The sequence below is a fragment of the Solanum dulcamara genome, chromosome 8 (genome assembly GCF_947179165.1).
Source record: "Solanum dulcamara chromosome 8, daSolDulc1.2, whole genome shotgun sequence".
Taxonomy (NCBI): Eukaryota; Viridiplantae; Streptophyta; class Magnoliopsida; order Solanales; family Solanaceae; genus Solanum; species Solanum dulcamara.
The window spans coordinates 76,481,779-76,503,221 of NC_077244.1; the positions used below are offsets into that span (position 1 = coordinate 76,481,779).

A 21,443-nucleotide genomic window follows, 5' to 3' on the forward strand; every position below is an offset into this window, starting at 1 on the left:
TAACAATTGATGTATCAGATACATAACTTATGTATCACCAAAACTGAAAAAAAATTGAAATCGAAGTTGGTTTGAATTTATGCTCTGTTTTTTTGGCTTGAATCTTCAACTTCACAACCGTTATTTTTTAACCAAATTAATCCCATTAATTAGATTAGTAATTGATTTAAAGAACCAATCATCCCTTATATTAAGATATTATCCATAAATAGATGATCTTCATTAATTACTCATTAGATAATTGATGTATCAGATACAAAACTAATGTATCAGAAAAGTTGAAAAAAAGGGGATATCGGGTAATTTTGATACAATGAGGGATGTATAGTAATTAGACTTTTCCATTATGGGATTTAGGTAAAGTTTACTTTTAATTAATGGAAATCAAGTTAAAAGTTACTTAACACTGTTAGTGTAATATTTATTTATTTTGATATTGTTATAGATAGTCCAAATGATAACTACAAGTAAATAGGTATAAAATTAAATACCATGAGATTTGTGATATAAGAAATAAGATCGTTACAATAGGTAAATAATAATATAACCTGATGGTGATGTAAAACTTACTTGCACAGTTGTTGATATAACTTAAACTCAATGTAAATTATAATGTGCAAAAGACATACTCAACAAAGAGATCACGGCTAAAACATCACTATTTTTTTCCACTGAAAATTGGCTAGAAAAACATAAAATAATTAGTGTTTTTACATTCAAAAATTAAAAAGCTTCCTAGTATTTCATTCTCACCATGCATTTTCCAGAATAGTGGTTGCATTATATCATTATCATTAGGTGAACTAAACTCGATATACTTTAGGGACAACATAGATTAATGTTGTCAAACATGGGAAAGATATGGAATAATCATGTTAGAACATGATTAAGAGGTTAATTACATAGTAGAGTAATAAATTAAGATGTATACGTACATCACAAAAATGGTAATTGATCATGTTGTGGTGGTGATTTTGTTGATGAGATCTGCAAGTAGAGCTGGAGGAAAGAGTAATTCAACTTCATCATTGTAAACATCAAAAAACATTTTTCTCTTTCTATTTGTAATAACAGAACTAGCTGAAAATAGTACTGATGATGACTTGGCCTTCCTCGGAGTTTTCGGACATTTCATTGGAATTTTGTGTTCCTTTGATGTTGGAGTTCTCCATCCATCTTGTTGTTGTGTTTGTGTTGCTGCAATTTGGCAAGCATTTTGGGAATCCTCAACCATGACTGAATATGAGTTAAATTTTGAGAGTGAAATGAGATCTAGGAATAAATATAAAAACAAACATAACACTTGGAGAAAGGAAGAAAAAAGAAAAGAGAAAAGAAGAACCAACAACCTAGAAAGATCAAAGATATGCCGGCGCGATTACTAAAAGAAGAATAGAGAGCATAAATTGGGATCGAGAAAGAAAGAGAGACCATTATATATAATTATATAGTTTAACTTATGATTTGATATAGAAGTTTAAATTGGTACGTAGATAGGGTATACATTATTATTAGTGGTATAATTATATATGACGATGAGAGATAAACTCAGAACCTTTGCTATTGTTTCGTTACAATATTGAAAAAATGTAATCATCTTCTTTAAAAATTTAAATTATTAAGAAAATTAAATAATTTTAATTTTAACACTATCAATATTTTAATATACTAATTAATTATAATAGATAACTGTCTTATTTTTGCAGATGACTAATCTTACTTTTAGGTGATGATCTATATAATTTTATAAAGGAAGAGACATTAGAGAGTTAACTTTTAGTGTATTTAAGGCGAAATGGTATGATGGATTCTTATACTCGTAAGAATTAGTATTTTGAATCGAACCTCTGAACTTATTGAAATTTAGTATTTTAAACCTTTTTTTTGACCTATGATCCTATGTGACATTTTTGTCCAAAATGTGTGTGATACACATATTTCATGCGCTTGGGGCCTTAAAAAAAGTCAACAATGTCAATTTTTGACCTAATTAAGAATCATCTTCTTCCCCATTTAGTTGTTCACCATTGTTGAACAAAAAGAAGCTATTTTGGGGACTTTTCTACTCTTCAAATTTAATTTTGAAACACTGAAAAAACAAAATGAAGAGGAAAATGAAATAAACATCCACCGGAGTCTTTTCTTTCAGTATGAAAAATTAAAAACATAGAAATCTAATTAGATTAGGAATAGGACTCAGAAGTCACTGCTCATAATCTTGCATTTTCGATTATCTCGTAGAAATTTAATTTAACGTTGCCTTTGTTTCCTAAGTTTTAAAATTACTCATTAAATTCTTAAATAAGGTAGACTTCATTTTAAAACAAATTTACCAAAATGAGAATCAATTAAGGTACAAATATTGTTAAAACGAACACAAAACTTATTTTCAACGACAAATATTGTTAAGAACAAAACGCACAGGCAACGCTAAAGGGGATATGAACAATGACAAATATTTTCAACAACAATCAAAATATCTCATCCGGACCATTTCGCCCTCAAAAAATGCTCCCATTTATTTTCGCAATTTTTTTTCAATTTCTTCTAATAAAGTGATGTCTTCTAAACGTTCTTCAGATTTGCAGATTTAAATGTAGCCTTTTTTTTATGTGTGAAAAAAAATGAAGAAGAAAAGAATAAGAATGAGATGGTGATGGTGGGTTGGGGGAGGTGAGAGAAATAATAATTTTAATTTATTTTATTTTTTTAAAATAGAAAACTTATTATATATGCTTTTTAAAAGAACATTTTTGGTTAATAATTAAAAAATATTTGTGAAGATATTATGACATGACATTAATATATGTGACGTGAATATAACATGTCATTTATATAAGAGAAAGTAAATTATACATATTATTAAAAGAGTTTAAAAATCTCATTTTAATTGAATTTAAGAATTCAATTGACAAAATATTAAATAAAAAAATCTAAAATACAAACTCTCATATAGTACAATGGTATCATTTCTCTAAATGTATGTGAGAGAGAAGGTGAAGGTTGCTTGTTTGATAATACTAGTTCTCCTTCGGCGAAAGATCCAATGCAGAATAAAATAAGCATAGACTGACGTACACATGTGGGAGGACTTCCAAAATTTGAAATTAAGTTATTTTTCTATTCAATTTTATAACTTAAAAATGTCGTACTACAACTCTCTTTTGTGATTCCATCAACTTTGATGAATCTTTGCACGTGCTTACTTTAGGTGAAGCCATCTCATGATCATGTCAACTTATTAATTATATAACCTCCTTCCGTTATTGTCATTTTAGATCTACTTTGTTACTTTTTACATTTTAATTAACTGTTTTCTAATTGTATACCATTCTGTTATACTATTTCTAAAATTCATTTCACCTAAAAACTTGTTTAGGGTCTTTCGGATTTTCTTTTTTTATCTCTACAAGATAGTAATAAGATTTGTATACGTTTTATATTTTTCAAATTCCATTTCATGAAATTTTACTGAATATGATATTATTATTGTAGAAAATTGTGCAGCTAGAAAATTTCTCATTATTTTTGTGAATTCGGCGGAAACACCTAAAAGGATAAAAACATAGCTAGAATTGAACTCACATCATGTTGAGCTGCTTCAATAAGAACCCCTTAAATTGAATTATTTCGATTTTTGAGCTGCTTCAATAGTTATCAAAAATTTGATTTACATGGTAAAAATCTTGAAGATTTTCTCTGCCAAACATCGAGTGCACAGGTTTTTGTTTTTGGCGCGGAAGAGGAATTAGCGGAATTAATTCTGTGTTGATGGGGGAAAATGTTATCTTATAAATTAAAAAATTATTTTAAAATATGGAATTAATTATGTAAATTATGATTAGAATCTTGATTTAAAATCTTACCCATTAATTTTAAACAATGATATATATGTCCTCAATCCAAACAAGAATTTGAGGGAAATGAAGAAAACACAAATAAAGAAGAGCAGGACTTAAGAGGATGCTATGATGCAGGAGTAATAATGTTTATCATTGACTTTGATTATTACCTTTTTAATATAGAAACTATAAAAGTACAGATTTAGTAATCTTTGTTTAGTTTTCATATATGCCCCTTAATTAATTAATGGATCAGTCATCAGCGTGTGTTATACTAATGTTTCCTTTTTCTACAATATTGAAAGCTAGTATGTAAGTCAATTGGTCAAATAGTTGCTCCTTGACAGGTTTCGATGTGATTTGTTAATTAAGATGGGAATAGGTCAAATAACTTCTTCTCTTAGGCACTTCTTGTTTACGCTGAAAAAACGTTCTATGCATTTAACGAAAAATAATCGTAGATCCATAGAATTATATATATATATATATATATTAGAATTTCACGCTCACAATTCAACTCGTAATATCTAAATTCTGACAATCTCCCGCCTCATCGAGAACATGCACAAGGGGCTGGTTGATGCTGGTCGTTTTCCCATTAAGTAGAGAGGCAATTTGGGAACACAGGACTAGGAACTTTCTTTGGCACGGTCTGATAAACTCGCCTAATAATGTCCAACTTGACAAGTACATGGATAAGTCAACAAGAAATCGGAAAGCAATTTACAGAAGAAAAAAAAAAGTTGCTCCGTAGGTTCAATTTGTCTGATTTTGACTCTCACGGAGTTTTTTTAAAAAAAGTTAAAGAAGATTCTTGAATTTTGTGATCTTAAACTATAGATATGTAGGATGTATCACAATGTTCTTTAATCTTATACTATTAAACATGTCATATGGAATTAAAGTTGAAATTAAAGAATTGTCAAAACGGACGAAAAAAAAAGTAATTTTATCTTTACTCTTTTATACCTAAAAGAGAAATGGCGTTCTAATTTTGCAAGTAATTGAAGCACTCACACCGTCACTACAGTTGCAATGAGATATTGACAGAATATAGGGTCATTGAAGTGTCTCTGCTATGTGATCTGTCGTTAATTAATCTGAAAATGATTTTTCCTCAAAAGGCCTCTGTCGTTGATCCATATCTCCACATTTATCCAGCATGTCAATACATTATATAAATGACTTAGTGAACTTACCGCGCTTTGCGCAATTATAGAAAACGTTAGTGTATTTATCCAAGAGGGAGTAGTGATCACTTAAAGTTAAACCAAAAAGAGATCAGAACCATTTGGTTTTTCCTCCTCTTGGAACTCTGTTAGAAATTAGAATCTTGAAATTGAATAACATTTACCATTAAAGGATATGTACGGACAGTGTACAGTGGTTTGGACAGCACCTTCCATAACTAGAGATCTTTGGTTTCGACCATGGGTATGAAAAACTCTTGGTAGATAGCGCTGCCTCCAAATGGACCCTACCCAACGCGAATTCAAATTAGTCAAGCTCCAATACAGAATTTGAAAACCAAAAAATAAGAAAATAGGATAACGTTTCAAATTAAATTTAGCCGTTAGTTTCAGTAATTGGCAATCTTGAAACTTACTGCAGCTCTACTTCAATCAAATTTGATTCAATAAAATTACCCAACTCCAAATTAAGCTTCAAAATTCGAGCAGCATAGAGCCAATCACATGACCAGAAATTTTAATTTTATACAAATCTCCAACAGATTACAATTTGTGACATGGCCTCAGTACTCCATGCAGTAATATAAAGAACAACAAATGCATTTTATAGAAATACATAGGGTATATTAACAGTTTTAGATCTAACCACGGGTTCACTGGTTCTGTAGAAACCCGTGACTCGTGATCAAACTCCTATGTATATAATGAAAAAACAATTGTATATCAATAGAATTGCATATACATTTTAGAATTCACATTCACAACACAATGTGTATGTATACATCAAAAGTAAACAAATGTAAGGTAAGTAAAGAGAGCCATAGCTATAGATGATATGCACAAGGGGGTGGATGATGATGAGTTGTTGCTGGCGGGAGCATCAGCACGGGCTACTGGGGTCCATGTGGTGGTTGAAGTCCTTCCACTGCCGCGAATAACTCTCCCCTTAGCAACAGTAGGTGTTATGATGATAGATAGCACAAGCACAACTATCATAACGACATTCTTCATCTTTTGTCTGGCTAATTGAATTTAACTTGTACGAACAATCAATCTCTTTCTTTCTTTCTTTTCTTTTCTAAGTGGGTCTCTCTTTTAGGTGCAAGAGAATATTAGTTTGAATGTGGAGAAACAATAAGCTTATCTATTTATATTGGAATTGGGCACTTGCCACTGGTTGTTTTCTCATTAAGAAACGCAATTTGGTTAGAGTACTAGGAGCTTTCTTTGACGTGGTCTGAAAAATTCAACTTGACAACTAGGTTGAAAAGTCAACAGGAAGTTGGAAAACAAATTGGAGGAAACGAAAACAATAATAAATTAATCCTCTGTCTCTTTATCTTATTTTCTTTTTTTTAGTTGTCTCGGAGATTATTTTTTTTTATAATTCTTTAATTTTAACTTAGAACATAAGATTAAATCACATTTTGCAATATTCTATACATATTAAATTTAAAATTCCAAGATTTTAAAATCTTCTTTATAATATGGTATCAAGTTATAATCAGGAAATTGAAACGGGAGCATAGTTTGCTTCCTTTCTTTATTAGATTTCAAAAAGAAAATGAAGACGCGTAAAACTGATCCATGAACGCTTCTTCTTTTTTTATCGATAGATAATGTGTTCAGTGACTTTTTATTTAATAGTAATAAAATAAAATTTCTCAATAGGAATAAGTACAAGCAGGGGTGGAAGAGGGGAGGGGTTATGTCACCCTTACCAATCCTAATGAGATAACAAAAATAAAAACTAATTAACAAATATGAAGAAAAAAAAGGCAGGGAGCACTAGGTATTCTATTATCATAATGAGGATGCTTAAGTAATGCAAAATTATAAAAGCGAAGAAGTAAGTTGATCAGTTATCAACGTCAATTTTTTTTTTTTTACATATGTATGAACTAAAAGAAAGATAAATTATCCTTCTAAAGTTGTCTGAAGTATATTCCTCTTGTCGTATTCTTCTTCAAATTTGTCCAACAACACTTGATAGTTTATCAATTCTTCTTGGATTTATTGGATCTTGTTAAATTTATTGAAACTATCATATGATACTGCTCAACCAGTCGCATAGGTAGCTTTGAACAAAATTCCAAAATTTTAAATGATCAGGATTTGAAATTGTTAGTAAACTGTATTGTAAATATTAAAATAGTAACAATAACTACTGAAAGTAATAAAAGACAGAATCTGGACTGAAACTGAAAATAATAACAGTATCTAAAAAATTAATGTCAAAACAAAAATCGAGCCCACTGAATACACAGTGTGTCCTTATGGAAATTATTCCCCTCAACGTACCCGAGGTTTTGGAATTTTTCCTCCCAGGATAAAATGATTTACTCACCAAAATAGAGGTACTGCAAATTCTGGTGTCTGCGAACCACTCGAAGGCAGTATATCACACGAGTTTTTTTTAAGAAGTGTAGAAAAGAAGAAGAAGAAGAAGATGTCTATCAGAATTTTCGTATGGAGCATTCTGAGGATTAACAGATATATATAGCCTGTTTGCACCTTTTAAGAAAAAGCACCTGTTAGGAAAAGGCTTGTCTGTTGAGAAAAAATTTGCAACTTTTCCGACAAGGTTGCAACCTTTCAAAAAATCCATTGAAAAAATGGAGGAAAATAATTTTCAAATTAATCCGGAAAAGGAACGGGTCGGGTCACGGGTCAAGATTTTCCACTTAATTAATTAATTAAATAAATAATATTAATTAATTAATTAAAATTAAAGGAAATTTGGTTCAAAAAGATTATCAATCATATCAATTGACCGAAGCCGAGCGAGCGACGACGACGACGACGGCGCGAGGGGAGACCCTCTTCTTGACCCTTTAGCAACATGAAGGAGTGTTTCTACTTTTAAGTAGGAGACTTTTTCTTTCCACCAAGCAAGAGAGAACAAATCATTTTTCCCTCCACTTCTTTTCCCTCCATTTTCATTCAACCTATCAATTAAACCGAACAGAAATAACTTAAAAACTCGTTCAATTATATTAGAAAGAAAGTGTTGTCTTCCAAAATCCGAATAAATGTATCCTCTTTAATTCATTGTTGCTGATTATGTTTAATATGGCGTTCTAATTTTGCAAGTTGGAGCACCCGCCATCACTACATGCAGTTGTTATCACATATTGACAGAATATTAGGTCATTGAAGGGTCTCTGTTATGTGATCTGAAAATGAATTTTCCTGAAAAGGCCTCTGTTGTTGATCCACATCTCTCACTAATCCGGGATGTCAATTCAATATATAAATGACTAGTGCATTTATCGCGCTTCGGCAATTATAGAAAACGTTAGGGTATTTATCCAGAGAGGGGGCTGTGATCTTTTGAGGGCATCTTCAAGGTTTACTAGAAGACGAGAGATCAGAATTCAGCATTCAAGTCGTTATGGAAAAATATTTGGTAGAGAGCGTTATTTTTAATGGATCATACCCGACATAAATTTGAATTAGTCAGTATGGGGAAAACAATAAAATAGAATAGTTTCAAACTAAACTTAGCCGTTAATTCCACTATTCCAGTAAGTGGCAGTCTTGAAGCTACATGTTCTGATCCCATGTTGCTCTTAATAAACTGCAGCACTGCTTCAATCAAATTTGATTCAATAAATTTTCCCAACCCCAAATTAAGCTTCAAAATTCCAGCAGCATAAATAGTCAATCACATGACGAGAAATTTTAATTACAAAATCAGATTTTATACAAAACTCCAACAGATTACATTATGATAATTTGACAAGGCCTCAGTATTCCATGCAATAAATAATATAAAGAACAACAAATGCATTTTATAGAAATATATTAACAGTTTCAGATCTAACCACAAACTCGTTGGTTCTGTAGCGGTCAAACTCCTATGTATATAACGAAAAACAATTGTAAATCATAGAATTACATATACATTTTAAAATTCACACTCACACTTCAGCCCGTAAAATCTAAATTCTGAACGCCGCGGCCCAACGTGTAAACATAAATCAAAAGTAAACAAATGAAAGGTAAGCAAAAAGAGCCATAACTATAGAGGACATGCACAAGGGGGTGGATGATGATGATGATGAGTTGTTGTGGGGACGAGCACCAGCACGGACTGCTGGTGTCAATCTGGTGGTTGAAGTCCTTCCACTGCGACCACTCACACCCCCCTTAGCAATGGTAGGTGTTAAGAGAACACACATGATGATAGAAAGCACGAGTACAATCTTCATAACGTTCTTCATCTTTTTTTTTTCTTTGATATTGCTTGTTATATTAGCTAATTGAATTTAACACGGAAAACCTTTCTTCCTCTTGTAAGTGTCTCTCTTTTAGGTTTGTTTTAGGTGTAAGAGAAAAGTTTGGATATGTAGAAATTAAACAACAAGCTTGTCTATTTATATTGAAAGTTTGCACGTTTTCTCATTGAGTAGAGAGGACCCCGAACTTTCTTTGACACGGTCTGCATACGTTGAAAAGTCAACAAGAAATTGGACAACATAAAAAAACTACTTCCTCGGTTGTTTTTGGAATTTTCAGGTTCAAACAAGTGTTTTTCGATGCTAATTTCTTGAATGGGAAATAAGAATTGGAAAATGTGGGGAACCAAATAAAGAGAAAATGAATTTTTATTTGATAGAAGAAAGGAAGTGGGAGAGAAGGGATGTCACAATTGGGATTTTGAATAAAATGACCTTTTGATTTTTTATTTTTTTAATTCTTAAAGGGTTAAGTAGAGGTGTTCCTCGCGCCGTCCTCGCTTGCTCGCCTTCGATAAATGATTGATTGATAATTTTTTAGACTAAATTTATTTATTAATCTTATTAATTGATTTCTTTTTTTTGAGTATTAATTAACTAATTAATTCACCAATGAAATTAATTTAAATTTCACAGAAATATTTCGAAAAGGACTTGTTTGTTCCGAAAAGACATTTCTTTTTCAAAAGACACCATGTTTGTTCTAAACAGATAAGACTGTTCTAAACAGGTAAATTCAAACCTTTTGTTGTCTATAAATAGAAAGGCTTCTTCTCTGTTTTGGATATTTAATTTCTCCCTCGAAATTCAAAAGATGTAACATAAATTGAGACTGAGGAAATAATTACTCCATACATAGTTAGCCTCATTTTTAAAATTATAATAATTAAATTTCAAAAAAAATAATTTTGACATGTATAGAAAAGAGTTGATAGTCAAATACATACTAAATAACTAAAATATCCTGATTTTTCGATTTAAATTATCACCTCAACTAAATACCTGAAGACAGAGGAACCGATCTTTGAACAAATTTCAGTTTTGACAAGTGTGTTACGACAAAAGATTTGAAGGGATGATGTAACAGGAATTAGTATAACACAAAATATTTAAAAACTGTGGTGAGAAATTTTAAATGATATATCAGGATTTGAATAATTTGAAAACACGTTCAATTATTAGAAAAAAGAAAAGTTGTCTACCAACTACTTCAAAACTTCTGAAATTCAAATAAGTAGTTCCTCTTTATTTATTGTTACAAGGGAAAAAGGTCTCAACTTTGCAAAAATGTTTAGATATACTCTTTGTTTATAGTTTAGCTCACTTATATTCTTGCCGTCTACATTTTAGCATATATATATCTCTTTCAGCTTTAGTTACTTTGTTGGAAAATAACTAGCTTTTTTTTTATATTACATTTAGAATTGACAAATTCTCATTTAATTTACATATGACATTTATATTAAATAATAAATTCAACCATTTTAATATTTTAAAATATTTGACCCATCATCGTAAATCCGATCCAAAAAATTCCTTTTAACCCATTATCATCAAAAGTCCTAAATTGGGTATAATACTAACATTTATGCTCACCTTCTATATTGTATTGGAAAAAATGGACTAACACAAAAATATATGTAGTCAAAAATAGTAAAAATAAAGTGGAAAATAATGACACCAAGAATTTTAAGTGAAAATCCAAAAAAATTATGGGTCAAGAGGTGCAGTTGATATCACTATTTTATATTGGATAGTACCGAATATAATATTCAAAAATGACTATCATACACTCAAAAGAAATAATACTCTTTTGATTTCACACCTAACTAAAAATATCGTTCACACTCTATTTTTCTTCATAAACTATTTTCTTATAATCTATGAAATACCTTATAGCTTAAATATTTCTCTGTCTACGTGTGAATTGAATATTTATTCGTTGTTCACCGTTTTTCAACAAAATGGTGCTATTGGCCACTTGATTTTTGCAACAATTGAGCAGCAATTAGCAATTGTTGACAAAAAAAAAAAGTTGATGGATGGACCCCACATATTGAAAGTCATAGTGGGACGGTGTTAATCCACTTTTACAAATTGGAGGTACCCATCAAAATGAATTTTCTTGAAAACAGACGTTAGTATATTTAGAGAACGTTTCTTCTAAATTCAGATAGAAACAACAAACTTTTTTCACGTATATCCATAAAATAATTAATAATCTAATTACGTAGTTTGCTTCGTTTTTTTAAAGAAAATTAGATTTCTAAAAGAAATGATCTTGACATGTAACAAAAAAAATGAAGACGCATGAAACCGATCTTTATATTAGATTAATATTTAATAATTACATGTGCCATGCGTGTTACAGGAAAAGATTTGAAGGGATGATCGAAAAAGAACTAGTATCACACAAAATATATAAAAATTAAGTGGTAAGAAATTTTAAATGATCTGGATTTGTAATAGTTTGAAAACTCCTTCAGTTAATAGAAATGAAATTGTTGTCGACCTACTACTTTTAAAGGTCTGAAAGTCGAATAAATGTTTCCTCTTAATAGTGTTTCTAATAATAATGTTTTGAATAACGCTGTGTATTGAAAGTCAAAATGTAGTGAGATTTTACAAGTTGGAGGCACCTACCAATTCATTACGATAGTGATCAAAAGATCTTAATTTCTGACTCTCAGATATTGATAGGACATTGGGTCATTTAAGTATTTTGTGATCTCGTTGTTCACTAGCGTAGTCATATATAACGTTTTATATAGTTTATCTTTTATAGAAGTAATTTCATATTGTTAAAAAAATAATTACAGGTTGAGTATATACAAGTTAAATTCACCCTGTAATGTATATTTTTATTAAATTATTATAAGTTAATGAAAAAATTAATTATTATAAGTTAGCAGTTATGAATGTATGAGGCCGGATTAGTCAGAGGAAAACTAGAGGATAGGCAAGATCCTAGACAGCAAAAAATGCGGTTAATTTCAACCAATGATTTTGCAATTATAACCAATTTTTGCTTTAAAAGTTTCAGTTTTAGCTCCCTATTCTTCCTCAGTTTTTTTCCTTTTTCTTCTTCTGTTTATTGAAATTCTAGCCTACTATTCCAGGACCTCCCCCACCCAAAAAAAAAATTAAAGTAATTCTCTCTTTTCCATTCTTCATCTCATTGTCTTTATGTTTTAATTTTGTTCAGTTTCTGATTTTAGGATTTCAATTTTGTTGATAGGTATTTTATTTTTAAAAAAAATGGCAGATGGTGAGGATATTCAGCCACTTGTCTGTGATAATGGGACTGGAATGGTTAAGGTACGAAATACTTAAACACATTTCTAAATTTTCCAAACATTTATTACAATTTAATTCTACTAAGTAATTCAAATTGATATAATATCATTAAAGAGATAGCTCGGAGCACTAAACTTTCGCTATATATGAAATTGGGAGAAGTACTAAATCTTATTGACTTAACACGAATTTACGTTGGGTATCCTCTGGAACGACACCCATTTGTTTATTGGTCATTTCAACATTAACGTGTTGCTGAAATTTCTACCTGACAAATTTACGATGACTAGCCAGAATTAGTAGAATTTGGTGGCCAATTTCTGATGATCGTCATGATATATGACAAGGCAACCTAATGAATTTATGGCAATCCGCTAAAATCACCAAAGTTTGGTTGCCAATTTCTGGCATTCATCACTATTTGTGATAACACAATCTAACGAATTTTATGGCAATCCATCAAAACAATTTCTGGAGATTTTTTGCCACAAATGTAATTTTGTAATCTGAGATATTATCTCAGGCATGAAAGAACCTATTGGCGCAAATCACCTTTGATTTTATTGTATACTACCTTATTTTGTATTTCTACAAGACCCTAATACCACGACTTAAATATGTGATCACATAGTGACAATTCTTACCATTGCACCAACGTTCCCCTTCAATAGATAAAATGCCATTGATTTACCAATTATATGTTCTTCTTTTGATTGGTGTAATTGTCATTTATAGGCAGGATTTGCTGGAGATGATGCTCCAAGAGCAGTATTTCCTAGCATTGTTGGTCGCCCCCGTCATACAGGAGTAATGGTAGGAATGGGGCAAAAAGATGCATATGTAGGTGATGAAGCTCAATCCAAACGTGGTATTCTCACATTGAAATACCCAATAGAGCATGGTATTGTTAGCAACTGGGACGATATGGAGAAAATTTGGCATCATACTTTTTATAACGAGCTTCGTGTGGCACCAGAGGAACACCCTGTATTGCTCACTGAAGCACCTCTTAACCCGAAGGCTAATCGTGAGAAGATGACACAAATCATGTTCGAGACATTCAATACTCCGGCTATGTATGTTGCCATTCAAGCTGTTCTATCCCTTTATGCTAGTGGTCGTACAACAGGTGAACAATTTCTCGTATTTTCATCATTTTTAGTCCTCTGTATTTGGTGATTGAGATTGAAGTGCAGTTGTTGCATTCCATTCTAATTTTTCACTTGGCACGAAGAAAGTAAACAAGATAAGATGAAATTTCATTTTGCACAACTTAACTGTTCTAAGAAAGAATGGAGGACCGAGTTCTATGTCAAAAAATGGATTCACTTCTTATCCTTCCTCTATATGGCGATTCTGCTATAACATTGAATTTCATATGTAGGTATTGTCCTGGACTCTGGTGATGGTGTCAGTCACACTGTCCCAATCTATGAGGGATATGCTCTACCACATGCTATTTTACGTCTTGATTTGGCTGGTCGTGACCTTACTGATCACTTAATGAAAATCTTAACGGAGCGTGGTTACTCATTCACCACTTCAGCAGAAAGGGAAATTGTGAGGGATGTAAAGGAAAAACTCTCATACATTGCTCTTGATTTTGAGCAAGAGTTGGATACATCAAAGACTAGTTCTTCTGTTGAGAAGAGCTATGAGTTGCCTGATGGTCAGGTTATTACAATTGGTGCTGAGCGTTTCCGATGCCCAGAAGTACTTTTCCAGCCTTCAATGATTGGAATGGAAGCTGCTGGCATTCATGAAACGACATACAATTCGATCATGAAGTGTGATGTGGATATCAGGAAGGATCTTTATGGAAACATTGTACTTAGTGGCGGTTCGACTATGTTCACTGGAATTGCTGATAGAATGAGCAAGGAAATTACTGCGTTGGCTCCAAGCAGCATGAAAATTAAGGTTGTTGCTCCACCTGAAAGGAAGTATAGTGTTTGGATTGGAGGCTCTATTTTGGCTTCTCTAAGTACCTTCCAACAGGTTAGTAAAAACTTCGAAATTGGCATAATTCAATAATGTTTATTGTCATCAGTACATATAGTTTGCTTGTTTTTAACATCTTTTGCCATATAGTTCCTAAAGTATGTCAACTTTGGCTAAAAGAACAGGACTGCTACATGTTCTAACAGTATATTATTTTCTTGTGAAACTGTTTCTTTATGTTCATTTTCCTGATGAAGCGCTCGCTATACATTTATTTGTTTTCACTTTGAAATGCAGATGTGGATTGCAAAGGCAGAGTACGATGAATCTGGTCCTTCCATCGTCCACAGGAAATGCTTCTAATTGTATAGACATGTAACTATAAGTTACTTTGTTACTATAACCAAGGCAAAGAATTTTTCCAGAATATACAGATTTTCATGTTGTGAACCTTTGCCCTTTAATTGTAACTCTAAATGCTTCTGATGATATCTGTATATTACGTGCAGAAATATAGATATGACATCCTGTTCCATTTTACCACACCAACAATCTTGCTCAAATTTATAGGCAATTATAGTTTCCTACTTGTGATAAGTTTTTTTTTCTTTAATTGGGGATTGGGAAAGGGAAATAGGAGAGGAGACCAATAAGGAGAGCCAATCAATTGAGATACTAAGATTTTCCAAGTTATGGATTCATATCTACTATTTGTTATAATTTTTGTGAATTTTTACATATAAATTTATGATCAATATCAAAAGTAGTGAATTCAAATGAATCCGTATCGACATGCCACATCCGCCGCTGATTGAAGTCATAGCTTGTATAACTTTAGCTACTCTATTTGTTCCATGATCAATAGGAACTTTCAAAAATAGCAAAGATTTGAAACATAACTAGGTTCCTTAACTATAGTTTGCCTAATTACGTTTCATAACTATAGTTCCAGTTGCTATGTCAATTTTCATTGTATATCTGGTTGCATTATATAAATTGGTTTTTCCGTTTGTATATATCTCGCTACATTATACAAATTGGACTTTTAAAGAGATTGTATATACAAATACAAATTTTGCTTTAGAGATTGGTATATGAGTCCCTGAATTCGCTTTGTATTACAAATACAAACCTTAAGAGATTTGTGTACGAGCCCCCACAAATTTGTATATGAGCCCCGAAATATACAAATACAAAAGAAAATACAAATGTACTTTAGAGATTTTTCTATGAGCTCCTAAATTTCCTTCAATTTGTATATGAGAACCATATTTGTATAATAGCAATTTCATTAAAATGTAGTCACGATTCATAATTATGTGAAACTATTGCTATTTTAAATAATATACTAGTAATATTTGCCAATTCGCGTAATTTTTTCTATAATGTATTTGCAATGCCCAAATATTAGGCCTAATACCGAATTAGGCTTCTACACCTTTGATCCAAACTCTCTTTAAATATGATAACACACATAAACAACAACAACCACCCAGTGGAATTCCACTAAGTGGGCCTGTAGAGGGTAGAGTGTACGCTGACCTTACCACTACCTCGAGAAGGTAAAGAGGTTGTTTATGAAAGACCCTCGGCTCAAGTGACTCAAACCCAAGTAACAGAATAATAAACAATAAATACAACATTGCAATTAATAGGAAAGTCTATAATGAAGAAACAACTCACAACAAAAAAAGTGATAATAAGACGCACTACACACACAAAACGCTGATCCTCTACTAATTCCCTCCCCCTACTAACCTTCTACCCTAATACGTGTCCTTCACTCCTTCCTATATAGGGTCAAGTACTCGGTAATATGGAGTTGTGTCAAATCTTGTTTAATCACTTCTCCCCAATACTTATTCGGCGTACCTCTACCCCTCCGATTCCCCCTATAACTATCCTCCTGCACCTGCTCACTGGAGCGTCAACGCACCTCCTTCGCATATGTCCAAACCATCTCAGTCTCGCTTCCCTCATCTTGTTTACCATAGGGGTCACTCCTACCTTCTCTCGAATAACCTCATTCTTAATTCTGTCGCTCCTAATATGACCACATATCCATCTCAACTTCCTCATCTCTGTAATATTAATCTTCCGAATATGAGAGTTCTTGACTGGCCAGCATTCCGTCGATGCTACCCTAATGCGGTGTGTGATATCACTATTGAAGTCCCTACTACCCTGGATTACGGACCCAAGATACTTAAAGTTTTCTATCTTGGGAATAGGATGTGTGGCAAGCCTCACTTATGCGTCTACTTCATCTACCACACCACCGAATTTGCACTCCAAATACTCTGTTTTGGTTCTACTCGACCTAAATCCTTTGGATTCCAGAGTCTGTCTCTAAACCTCCAACCTAGCATTAACTTTGTCCCGCGTCTTATCAACCAATACTATACCGTCTGCAAATAACATACACCAAGGAATCTCCTCCTAAATAGATCGCGTCAACTCATCCATCACTGAGGCAAATAGGAAAGGACTAAGGACTGATCCCTGGTGTAGCCCCATCTCTACTGGAAAGTTTTCCAAGTCTCCTCTCACCATTCGCACCCGAGTCTTAGCTCAATCGTACATGTCCTTTATCGCCCTAATATACACCATCGGGACACCCTTAGCCTCCAAACACCTCCAGAGAACGTCCCTCGGGATTTTGTCATACGCCTTTTCAAGGTCAATGGACACCATATGAAGATCCCTCTTCTTTTCCCTATACTTCTCCATCAATATTCGTCTTAGCATTCGTGATCGCTACCTTAGCTTTTATCTTCGTCGTCTTAGATACCTCCTTAAACATCTGTTTCTCTTTCTCGTCCACGCACTCCACTAACTTAGTATAAGCAACCTTCTTTGCTTTTACTTTGCTTTAGACTTCTCCATTCCACCACCAATCTCCTTGATGACCACTGAACTTTCCCCTCGATATCACTAGCACCTCTGTAGCTGCTTTCCTAATGCACTTAGCTATCATATCCCACATGTTGCTCAGATCCCCACTACTAGTTCAGGTCCCCGTACCAATCAACTTCTCCCCATCTCGCGAGCAAGGACTGCGGTCAAACCACCCCACCTAATCCTCGATCGGTCATATAAGGTCTTCTTTCTCCTATCCCACTTATTCTCCAAGTCCATAACCAAAAGCTTGTGTTGGGTAGTAAGATTCCCACTCGGAATGACTTTGCAATCTTTACAAAGGCCTTTGTCACCCTTCCTGAGGAGTAAGTAATCTAACTGCGTCTTGGCTACCGTGCTACTAAAGGTAATCAAGTGGTTCGAAAAGCACGAGTTAGCTACCACCAACTCAAAAGCTCTAGAAAAATCCCAAAGCGAAGCTCTGCCTCCATTTTTCTCCCCAAGACTAAAGCCTTCATGTACATCATCAAAGTCACTAGGAGTTGCCCTGATATGGCCATTAAAATCCCCACCAATTAAAATCTTCTTAGAGTTCGGTATACCTTTCACTGCCTCATCCAACTCCTCCCAAAAGAGTTTTTTGACTTCCTTGTTCAGACCCACGTGGGGAGCATAAGCACTGATAATATTCACATTCAACCCGCCAATGACTAGCTTAATTGTCATCATCGTATCATTGATCCTCCTAACCTCCACCACTTGCTCTCTAAGGTCTCCGTCTACTAAAACACCCATTCCATTTCTATCTCTCGAGCCTCCTGAGTATCATAACTTAAACCCATCCACATCTCGAGCCTTGGTACATACCCATCTGGTCTCCTGGACACAAGTTATATTAATCCTCCTCTTCTTGAGAATCTTCACTAGCTGTGTAGACTTTCCTATCAGTGACCTTATATTCCATGACCCTATTTTTAGTTTCACATACTCTATGACCCGCTTACCATTACTCCCCCTCGACCCCGTTCTCAACCGAAGACAAGACCCTAGTCCACCATCATTACTCAAAGCCACTAGACAAAAGTAGATCTATACAACAAGTACGAGACAAAGATTCTACTCAAATTCTAAATCAAGCAAAGAGTCTATAACACACTAGTAAATCCAAATAAAGCAAGGACCAGTACAAGAGATGAAAGATACTATCCAATCAACAATTAGGTAAAGACAATAACTAAGAGTTGCATATAATAATGAACAAGACGAAAACAATAATATAACACACGTATTATATATAAATTTTATACGTATATAACCGCCGATTATGTTTAGATTAAGCAATTGGGTAGATGATTATTTAGATTAATTCTCAAGCTTTTAGCTAAAATCCGTTGTCAAAAATATTTTTCAAATATAAACCATTTTCTAAGAATACACTTTTTAGAAACATATCCCCACATACCAAACACACAGCATATAATTATCCTTTAATCGTCCAATTCCATTTTTTTTTTTAAAGAGACGACTAATGCAATAAATTATGCACATACTTATTATCGTCCACGTACAACGTTTTTTTTTTAATCAATTGTGCCCAGCTTCATGATTCTGTGAATTTGGAGATAGTTTTTATAATTCAATAATCATTTTGACCATTTCTTTTTTTTTAAAAGTGGTTCCTACAATTGCTAGAATTAAATTAATCGTTATCTACATATGCTTCCAGTATTTCTGAATTGTTATTTTCTTTAGACAAATGTTGACTAGAGGATTTCAAAAAAAAACATTATCTGCCATAAGTTCCCCCAAAAAAAATCAAAGGGGATTTCAGTTGAATTTATTTAATGTGAAGAACTAAATTTTGAAAATTAACTTGTGTCATAAATTTCAAGTTAGCAAATACCTGAAATGTTGGCCCCAAAATTTATGACAAAATGACAGGTTTTCTTATTTATTGTTTTACGAATTTGATATTCCTAACTTCTTCTTCTACTACTCAACTATTTGCATTTACTACCCAAATTTAAAAGATTGGTTAGCAGTTAGCAATAAGGGATGATTTCATAACCCAGCATAGCTCTGACTTAAATTTTTGCCACTCCTGCTTCATGCAGCAGGCTTGGTGGTTATACATGCTCAGGAAGTCATAAATACATACCTAACGGGTATAAACTTTGGAGATCAGGGTTTAAATTCTAATAGAGAAAAAAAATGTTAAATGATTTTTCTTATATGTAGAAGGTTAGTAGGTAGCTAAAGAAGAATCTTAGTAGCTCAGTTAATTGGCTACCTGAACTTTCACCTTGTTAGGGAGAGCTCGATTTCTCTCCAATACAATCAAATTACACCTCCTTAAAGAAGTATAAAGCGGTTGCTGTCAAATATAGAACCAACCAGGTTGGGGTCGAATCCCACGGAAAATAAGGCGAGAAATAAGTTGTATGCTGTTATTTACTGTTAGCTACTTATTTTCAAAACAAAATGAGAAATATGAGAAATTTTGGGATTTAGTTTTAAAACCAATTTGTAAAAAGTAACAATCAACAATATCGCTTAATTGAGAATTAATAGAAAGAATTAACCAGGATTGTATTCACCAAGACCGTTTGACTATTTTCGGGTTAATACATATTTTCATCTTGAGTTGTTAGTAGATCGGTTTATCAAACCAATGTTACATATAATTGTTTCTCAACCAAATTAAATGCACATCACTTTCTTCTGTCGAACTAAAAGTGTCCCAATCATTTCAACAGATAATTTACCCAAGTTGGTTAATCTTGCTACAACATTAACCATTAGACGAGTCCAAATTCTCAAATTCTTGTTATTAAGTCTTTTTCCAAGTTTTAGCCTTTTTTACTTAAACAAGTTAAACTTAAGGCGAATTCTAATGTTAGAAGTCAATGAATATGAAAGAGCTAATAAGATATACAAGCACAGCACTCTGCATTCTTTCAATAAGAAATTACATATAAAAGTAGAAGCAATCAACCACTTTGATTTCAAGAAATTAATGAAAACTCTCGTTCAAACTCGTTCAAGCATACTGTGTTCTTTCGCTAAAACGAGATAATAAAATAAACCCTTAAAAATACTATTTATAATCCCCAAAAAATTGAAATTTAAAATAAGAGAGCTGAATTTCCGATGTTCGCCTAACGTTACTTTTGATGGTCTGTCATAGGTCCGTCGCCTTAACTGTAGTCTAATTTTAAAAGAGTAGTTTAGAACTATGTAACGACACTCCTGACAGGCCGTCACCTCCATCGTCGCATGAACTTCAGAAAGTGAACATGACTCTTCAGGTGTGACGCTAGGTCTGACGGTCCGTCGTCTTCGCCGTAAGCTAAACTTTAGAGAGTCATTATATTTCTGCAAGTGTGACGGTTTGTCAGATGGCTCGTCACATGTTTGTCGGGATGGCCGTTAAAGCACTCATTTAGCAGCACTTAGCTTCATTTTGCTTTCTTTTTTGATTTTGCTTATTTCCTGTCTGAAACAATAGAAAAACTATTAGAACACATTATTGTTGCTTAAAGAACTAAAAATTATTCAAAGTTAAAACCATAAAATATGTCGTTAAATATTGGCACATAAATTTATTTTCTTCATGAATATGTGTTTGCCTCATAAATTTAGTCAATATGGACTTGATGGAGTATATTCGTAGGAACCTTAAATATGAAAGAACATATAGTTTGATACACGTAAGAATGGGGAAAAAAAATCATAAAGACGAAAACATGAGAACAAAAAAGCAGATAAGAAATTGATTGCATGACGCGTCCGTTAAGAGTAAGAAAAATTAATTGATTTGACTTACTTTAGGTGCTGACTTAATTGCACCAAATCATTTTAAATGAAAATGTAAGAAAAAATAATACTCTTGCCAAAAATATATGCTTGAACAGAATTCACTTCACATACAACACGCCTTACATTAGTCAAAAGTTGAACACCCAAGCATTAGAAAAAGACCTCGAATTCTCGCTTCTTTTCATAAACAAGCAGAATTTTCGTTAAGGGAATCAAAACATAACAAAGTAGGATTCAAGTATTCAATATGTCTA

At 32.9% G+C, this 21,443-nt stretch overlaps 2 protein-coding genes across 2 annotated transcripts; one reads left to right on the forward strand and one right to left on the reverse strand.

The window, feature by feature from the left end:
• Positions 1–12,517: 12,517 nt before the first annotated feature.
• LOC129901227 (actin-like) lies at positions 12,518–15,058 on the forward strand. The gene is made up of 4 exons (XM_055976350.1): positions 12,518–12,591; positions 13,306–13,699; positions 13,955–14,568; positions 14,809–15,058. Exons 1-4 carry the CDS (start codon positions 12,532–12,534, stop codon positions 14,872–14,874), a joined length of 1,134 nt encoding a protein of 377 aa, XP_055832325.1. The 5' UTR covers positions 12,518–12,531; the 3' UTR covers positions 14,875–15,058.
• Positions 15,059–17,538: 2,480 nt separating this feature from the next.
• On the reverse strand, positions 17,539–18,165 carry LOC129900202 (uncharacterized). Its single transcript, XM_055975128.1, has one exon. The coding sequence runs from the start codon at positions 18,163–18,165 to the stop codon at positions 17,539–17,541; it is 627 nt and encodes a 208-aa protein (XP_055831103.1).
• Positions 18,166–21,443: the final 3,278 nt, after the last annotated feature.

Bases quoted from the DNA above. Each gene is read 5' to 3' on its own strand.
- LOC129900202 (XM_055975128.1), bottom strand. From the start codon at position 18,165: ATGGGTGTTTTAGTAGACGGAGACCTTAGAGAGCAAGTGGTGGAGGTT.
- LOC129901227 (XM_055976350.1), top strand. From the start codon at position 12,532: ATGGCAGATGGTGAGGATATTCAGCCACTTGTCTGTGATAATGGGACT. The intron at 13,700-13,954 runs GTGAACAATTTC...TTTCATATGTAG, and splicing joins TGCTAGTGGTCGTACAACAG to GTATTGTCCTGGACTCTGGT. The intron at 14,569-14,808 runs GTTAGTAAAAAC...TTTGAAATGCAG, and splicing joins CTCTAAGTACCTTCCAACAG to ATGTGGATTGCAAAGGCAGA.